General features: G+C 50.3%; 1 protein-coding gene across 1 annotated transcript in view; it reads right to left on the reverse strand.

The window, feature by feature from the left end:
* Positions 1-7,746, reverse strand: part of ARHGAP26 (Rho GTPase activating protein 26) — a 529,711-nt gene that overhangs the window by 361,164 nt on the left and 160,801 nt on the right. Inside the window, exons 9-11 of the mRNA XM_013005615.2 lie at positions 5,930-6,034; positions 3,802-3,931; positions 2,064-2,164 (exon numbers count right to left, since the gene is read on the reverse strand). Of these exons, the coding sequence (XP_012861069.1) occupies positions 2,064-2,164; positions 3,802-3,931; positions 5,930-6,034 (336 nt within the window). The remainder of the gene's footprint in view (positions 1-2,063; positions 2,165-3,801; positions 3,932-5,929; positions 6,035-7,746) is intronic.

Raw genomic sequence — 7,746 nt, forward strand, 5'->3', positions numbered from 1 at the left:
CCTTTTAATATTCCTGCTGTAATTCCTCTATGCTCTGATATTTGCGGAACTTGTCTGTTTTCCGGAGATTAATTGGCAGTCAACCCAACCTTGCCAAGAAACATTAAAAGGGCTTTTATTTATTCATTTCTTATTGGCAGCGATATTCCTTCGCAATCGTGGGCTAAGTACAAGAAACCCGGGAAGAATACCTGGAAGTGACAGCGAGCGAGACAGACAGCATGGCTGAGTGGCTATTAGCAACGACAACAGCACCCAGCATGAGCGGGCCGGGCGGTCGATTTCAGAGTTAATGCTCTTAACCATGACATTACAATGCCCACACACAAACCAAACATGGGGCAGTAGATGCACCACGAGGGCCGAGGTTGGAAGGCTCGTAGAGAATACCATCCCAAGACCAAGACCCACTGTCCTCACGTCCATTCGGATTCAGAGCCTTCTGTGGCAGAGCGGAAGTGCTCCGTGGGGTTTCTGAGGCCGTCGGGCTGTACAGGAGTAGACAGCCACTTCTTGCTCCCAAAGAGCAGCTGGTGAGTTTGAACGACCAGCTCATTACTCCACAATGGCTTCCTAGGATTAACCACAGATGTGGGGGTGTAGGGACACACATGAAAAGAACCAGTACCATGAAGTATGTTTCCTTCCTTCCCTCCCATAAAACTGAGAACTTGCTGATGTGGAATCTCAATGATCCGCAGACCTCAGCAGACAAATAATGCTGGGGGGGAAATATTAAAAACATATTGTTGTCAGGGACTGTACAATCAGTCCTGACTCATAGTGACCCATCCTAGAACAGCACAAAACCTGTGCTGCATCGTCCGATCCTGCATCGTCCTCACAGTTGTCATGTTTGCGTGACAACAGCTGTGTGGACATGAAGAAGCCACGGAGCACACAAGGAAGTCCCCAACAGCAAAGATATCAGAACACTGGATGCTGCCAACTGTCTATTGCCAGCATGGCCACAACAATATCTTCCATCCCACGTGCTCTTCATCCAATGAGATTTTGATCTTCCTCCTACTCTGCGGCAGGGCCTACATCCTCATTATTGATACAAGTGAACTTTCATGACTGACCCAATCAAGAGGTAGGGCACAGCAATGCTACATGGCTTCTGAGACTAAGTCATTTAAAGAAAATCCAGCTCTGCCTTACTCGGTGATCCTCACTCTTGACCCCTTCGGCAGGCGGCAGGCTGCCATATTGTGAGGAAGCCCAAAATGGCCCATGCACAGTGGGGAGGGGGGGGGGTAGGAAGAGGAGGAAGAGGAGAGAGGTAAAGAGAGCTATCCCTGGATAGCCTTCCAGTGTTTCAAACTGTCATTATTCCAACTCTAGCCGCTGGGATTGCATAAGATGCCAAGACTGACCCACCCATCAAAATGCCTGCTAAATTCCTGATCCACAGGAGCTGTGAGAATAATAAGATGATCGATATTGTTTTTAAGTCACTGGGTTTAGGGGGATTTGTTACACAGCAGCAGACATCTGGAACATCTACACCATCAAAGGGTGGCTCTCCAGGCAAGAGAAAGGGCCAAGGAGTCGGTTTCACAGGATGAGGTCCTCTGAGAATTCTTGGCCTCTAGCACATTCGGCATACCTCGAGCAGGGGTCCTCAAACTACAGCCTGCGGGCCACATGCAGCCCGCGGGTGTTTTTGCCGCCGCGGCCTGTCCTGCTTAGCAGCCGACTCGTCCAGTGTGCCAAGGAATTTGTTCATAGTTTCTTTGTAAACTATAGTCCGGCCCTCCAACGGTCTGAGGGACAGTGAACTGGCCTCCTGTTTAAAAAGTTTGAGGAGCCCTGCCTTAGAGTGTACACACAGGAAATACGGCAATCTTGCTTACTCGCAGTTCCCACTCTAACTTAGCAGACAATAATCATCTGGTTTTGTTTTATTATTCTTTAGGGATAGAGGCCCCTTGGAAATACAGCAGGAAAAATCTGTTTCTTGATTACACTGAAAACCAGAGGTGTTCCTTCCTACATGTTTTAGATTGGTCTGTGTTAGCCAAACAGAGTGAGCATGACATTGCATTCAATGTACTCACCCCCTTCCCTCCTGACTTTTGGTCAAATGGCACCATGGTGATCTGTTTGGAATCCCGCTGGTACGTGCAGTAGTGCTTCACCCAAGAAGTTCCAAAGTGACCTGCAAGGAAATATGTCCCATAAAATATCTGTGCATGTCCACTGCACGCCATTCACTGGACAAACATGCAGCCATACCCCACAACGCTCGCCGCTCTGTAATCTGCTCCTTGGCACAATGCACGCTCCTCAACAGCTAGCCTGAGGCAGGCGGAAAGCTGACCCCCAGGCTGGAAACGGAACCGCCCAGGGCTCTTCCCCAGGGCCCAGGGCAGACTGTTTCCCACTAGTGCTGCAGCCAACAGGCCCGAAAACATAAGGGAAGTCAAGGCTCCCTGGGGACACGAATTCACATTGCCAGCACCAACCCCGTCACAGGTTTCCGCTCTTCCCCACAGGAGTGAGATGACTTAGCAGAGAGCGCAGGGAGGCAGGCGAGTCTGAGTGCCTTTCCCCAGTCGCATCTGGGATGGGGACTTCCTGCTTCCCACACAGCTGCTCCCTGCAGCTCTGCCCACAGACACACCGCAATTCCGACCTCTTTCCACGCCCCAAATTACACTTCAGCAGGACTAAATAAGATCTGGAATACAGCCATGGCACAGAGATGCAGAATGGAAAGGACTGCAGGGGTGGGGTGGGAGTGCTTCGAAAAGGCTTATGGAAAAATCCCATTGTCGCTTAAGGCCATTTTCCCATGAACTTTTCGACACACCCTCATATCCGAGTGTAATCTAAAAGAACCACCCTCAAGAGTACCCTTTCAGGAAAGCCCGACAGCGCAGACGTTTGCTGCTGTCATTTTTCAAGTCTCTGACCAGGTGCTTGTTCAACTGCCTTTTTTGGGTTGGGATTTAGTACATATATCATTCCATATTTCAATCACTTACTTGAGCAACAAAATACTCTTTAAAGAAGATGGTATTATCAGCCTACAAAGGCCTCGGTCAATCCTCAAAGAATTCCCCGTTACAGAGAAAGCAGACAACATCAACTAGACGTAGACAGGACCCTTGGGGACACCATCGTCCCCTGTGGAATGTTCACTACAAAATGGCTCTCATTCAGCTCAGCCCAGGCTGAGGGACAAGGTGAAGCAGCAAGGCCTTCACGCACTCAGGTGCTAACCACAAGTTGGGCGCTTCAGGCCCCCCGATGGTCTTCACAGGAAAGGCCTGGTGATCTACGTCTGAAAGAGCAAGTTCAAAAAGCAAACTCACTGCCAGCAAGTCAAGGCTGGCGCAGAGACCTTACAGGACAGGGGGTTTCTGAGGCCGCCACGCTTTATGGGAATAGGGAGCCGCTTTCTCCGGCAGAGCGGATGGCGGTTTTGCACTACATTTGTGGTTAGCAGTCGGGTGCACAACCCCTTTGCTGCCAGGGCCCCTGAAAAAGGAATGTCAATGAACATCAGATGGAGCACGCGCTACCCTGACACCCGCGATATCGCCATGGGGTGAGACTGACTCAACAGCGACGGACGTTTTGCAACACACCCAGGCCCATGGGACCTGGCATGGAGGCTGCAGGGTGCTGCCCAAACCCCTACTTCTGCAGCTCGGGGAATGGCACTTGCTGTTGGAACAGATGAGTCCACAGCGGGTGGGAGGAGCCTCCCAAGCAGGCCCTTCAAGAGGGAGCTGCTCCCCTTTGGAACAAAAGGCAGGACCCAAGCGGGCGGGAGTCAAAAGCACGTACGTTTCTCCTGGACGTAGAGGTACCCCTCCATGGTATAGGGACTGATCGTCTTATGATCAAGGGGATTCTCCTTCATCTTTTCCATCAGCGATTCCACTTCTGACCTGGTACCTTCAAAGCGATTTCTTGTCTAGGAGGAAAGAAAATTTAGCCGAATCAGAGAAAGGCAATCTTGGTTCCCATCTCTAACGAGTCAGGATATTCATTTAATAGAACCTCTAGATCTGAGACCAGTCATCTAAGGAAGAGGCAACCAGCCACTCAGAAGCACACTTTGGCCAGAGTGACTTTTCGTAACCATTAATGTCACCGAGGGAACTTGTGAAACTGCAAATACCCGGCCTTGCCCCTCAAGCCCCTCCAATTCCAGAAGCCTGAGCTTACACAAGCATCCCAGGGAACTGGGCTTCCCAGGGGCCTTGGGGCCTAGGGTAGATGCTGTGTTGCTCCCGCCCAGACCCCCACTTCTCAGGCTGCCGGGAATGGTGCTTGCTAAAGGCACAAACGATTACACAAGGGAGTGTCTCCCTAGGAGGGGCCTTCAAATGGGAGCTGCTCCTTTCAAGGTTACTTCTTTCCCCAAGGCAGCCCGAAGTCAATGGCCAGCAAGGGACAAAGATGGAAAGGCAAGAAGCGGCTCCCCTTGCTTTAATTTAGGACAACTTTGAAGGGATGGCCCAGCTCCAGAGCTCCCATGGACATGGCTGAGGATTCTGTAGCACAGTGGTTCTCAACCTGTCATACAGTTCATGTTGGGGTGAGCCCCCCCCCAAACATAAAGTTATGTTCGTTGCTACTTCATCACTGTCATTTTGCTACCGTTATGCATCAGGCAACCCCTGTGAAAGGGTCGTCTGACACACACACACACACACCCCCCCAGCCAAGGGGTCTCAACCCACAGGTTGAGAACCGCTGCTGTAGCAGCTGCATCCCAATTCAGTTTCCCCTGCTTCCCCACTCTCCCACAGGTGATGTCAGCACGCTCTGCCCGGGAAACCTCCTTCAACCACCTCTCCATGTCCGAGTGCCCTTCTGAGGAGCCCAGGCTAAGGTGAGGCTGTCCTCTGCGGAACTTGATCCCAAACTCTCTCACTTCCCATCCTCCAGGACGACACAGTGTCAAGAGAACATTCTTGACTACAATGATCATGGGGAAAAAGATGAAAAGAAAATGGAATTTTCCCACGAAATTCTTGAAGCCCCCCGCCCCCGTCGTATTTGAGGCTTTTTCTACACGTGATCATAGAGACAAGCTATAAAAAAAAAATGAAGACAACACAATCATACACCGAGAAGCAGGCTCAAGTCCCAGAAGCCGCAAACCAAAGAGCCACCAGGAGGATTGTGTGCACCTACAGGTCAGCTGTCAGAAAACTGGGACTGAGAAGGGGACTCGCCCACACACTAGGCTCGCCTGTCAGCTTCGCTAAGAGTCAAACAAGAGCACCTCCTTTGAGCCAGAGGCCAAAGTGTGTGCAACACCTGCCCCCAGAGCACACACGCCAAGGAAGACACTGGAGCAGGGGCTACACGCACAAAGGGCGGCTGGGCTGGGCTGGGCTGGGCTAGAGTCTCTGATGCCAAAGGAAACCCGGGCTCTGGGGCTAGAGATTTCAAACAGAATCAGCAACAGCCCTTCCAAGAACATAAACCGTGCTTTGAAATCACGGGAGAAGAGGAATGACCGTGTGATCTGGAGCCTCCAGACTTACTGCCATTGAGCTGACTTCAACTCACAGCAACTCTACAGGACCAGGTAGGCCCGCTCCTGTGGGGTTTCTGAGGTTATACTCTTTACAGGAGTAGAAAGCCCCATCGCTCTACCATGGAGCAACTGGTGGTTTTGAACTACTGACCTTGCGATTAGCGGTCTGATGTATAATCACTATGCCACCAGGGCTCTTCAAACACCCTGGAAATGCCTGTCTCCTAGCTGTTCGTGGAACTCAAGGGAGATCACACACACACACACACACACACACACACACACCCCTCACTTGCACTCCCAGCGAGTTAAATGGTCTCTATGGCAACCGGACCCTTGTGTGTGTGTGTGTGTGTGTGTGTGTGTGTGTGTTCCCTTTCCTTAACCAGTAAAGGGGAGCCTGGCCCTCTGCCCACTCACATTCTGGATACTAATGGTCAGCTGGGTCTTGAAGTCGCTGAAATCCTTGGCCAGTTCATAACCATGGTGATAGAAAGTGAAGAGTCCTTGCAGGAATGCCAGGAGCTGTAAGGAAGGAAGAAGGGCAGAGGTCACACAGTAGGTTAAAAAAGGGTCATTATGCGGCTGCTGCCGAGTTCCCAGAACTGCTTCAAAATCTCGAATAAGGCATTAATAATGACTAACGTTTACCGAGCACGTCTTGTGCACCAGGCACCGGGACTGGGCCTTGCATCAACCTCTCAGTACTACTCTGATTGTGCTTTCATGTTGAGGTGGCCAAGCGATTCAGTAATTCAACCAAGAACCAGGGAACGGAGGTCAGACTGGAAACGGGGTCTCTGGGGCACCAACACGCATGCTCTTGAACCCTCCAAGCCTCAAGATCTCCTGATGAAAGTCAGAAATTGAAGACCTGGCTCTACTTCAATATCCCTCAAGTATATTTCTAATACTACGCTATCACGCCAAAAAACGTGGTTCCATCAATAGTCAGTTAGGATGGGAGGAAAGGAAGATGGTATGTCCTGGGCCTACAGTCTAACAAAGTTAGAGCAAAGCGAATCATCCCGGTTAGACCTAAGCCATCCTACTAAAACATACTTCTGTGTTTTCCTTCAACTACTCAAAAGTAAACAGTCAGCATGTCTTATTGAAATGTTCCCAAGGTTGCGCATTTTCAGCTGAGCTCTTGTATAAAGGATAACTTAAATCCTTTCTGCCTTTAAGGGAAGTCCACGTATAGTTAGTCTTGAGTGAAACCATCTGTTTGACACAGTGCTCCAACAGGCCTTCAAATTCAAACGATTAAATGCCTTCCCGAGCGTCCTTCAACCGTCACTTCTCCAGGCTAAAAAAGCCTTCATCAAACCTGTCTTTATGCCTTCCCAGTCCCTTGCCAAGTTCTACGCACCTTGACTCAATTCCAAATCGGAACCTCAAGAAGTGTAGCACATTGTCAGCACCCTGTTTGCAGAAGCCTATGGATGACAGTGAAAGCCCAAAATCCATTTGCAGAGTCCCAGGTGTCTTTCAAGCCTCTACTGAATTGTGTCTGACCATTAAGCAGGGATGTAGGCAGCCTTACCCTGGGGCAGAGTCCATTGGAAAGTGGGTCACCTCCAGTCCCTCTGATCAGCCCAGGAAAAGGCAGGCTCCCTGAGAGGCCTGAGGGCTTGCCTGGGTGTGTCCTTGCAGGAGACCCCTTGAAGTCAGGGGTCACATCCTGAATCAGACCCTGACTGCCTAGGTCAAAGGCCCTGGACCAATCAGGTAATGTCACGTACACGTCCCAATCATGATTGCATTCCCACGTCTGTATTCCCAACCGCCACTGTGGTGCATTGGCCTGCCAGCGGTCATGACTTGGTGACAGGCTCTGTATCCCCATGTCCTAGTGAAGTGGCTGTGTGGTTATGACTCCTTAGATGCCACCATAACTCCCTTTGTCTTGTCCTTGTTTTAAGACTTAATACGTGTACTCCTTAAATTATGTTTGAGATTTAGGGTCTCTTGTAACTTAAAACAAAGGAAGTCAGAAAACGGGATTCCAAAGATGTGTTTCCTGGCAGGATCTCTGGAGGCTCGAGGACACTGGAGTCAGAGAAAGGAGAGCTACATCCATTTCCGTGTGCTTAGACTCCACAAAGGTGAGCACTCTGGGATTGTCAACCCGTGTTCTGGAGCTTGCAGAAACTTCATTTAGTCTTACTGTGCGCTGTCTCCGCTGGGAATTGTTACCTAACGCTTTCCTCTCTGACCTGTTTGCAAACACTTTG

The sequence above is a fragment of the Echinops telfairi genome, unplaced genomic scaffold (assembly GCF_000313985.2).
Source record: "Echinops telfairi isolate 266 unplaced genomic scaffold, ASM31398v2 ScPeMD7_7469;HRSCAF=8507_0, whole genome shotgun sequence".
In the NCBI taxonomy this organism is placed as follows: domain Eukaryota; kingdom Metazoa; phylum Chordata; class Mammalia; order Afrosoricida; family Tenrecidae; genus Echinops; species Echinops telfairi.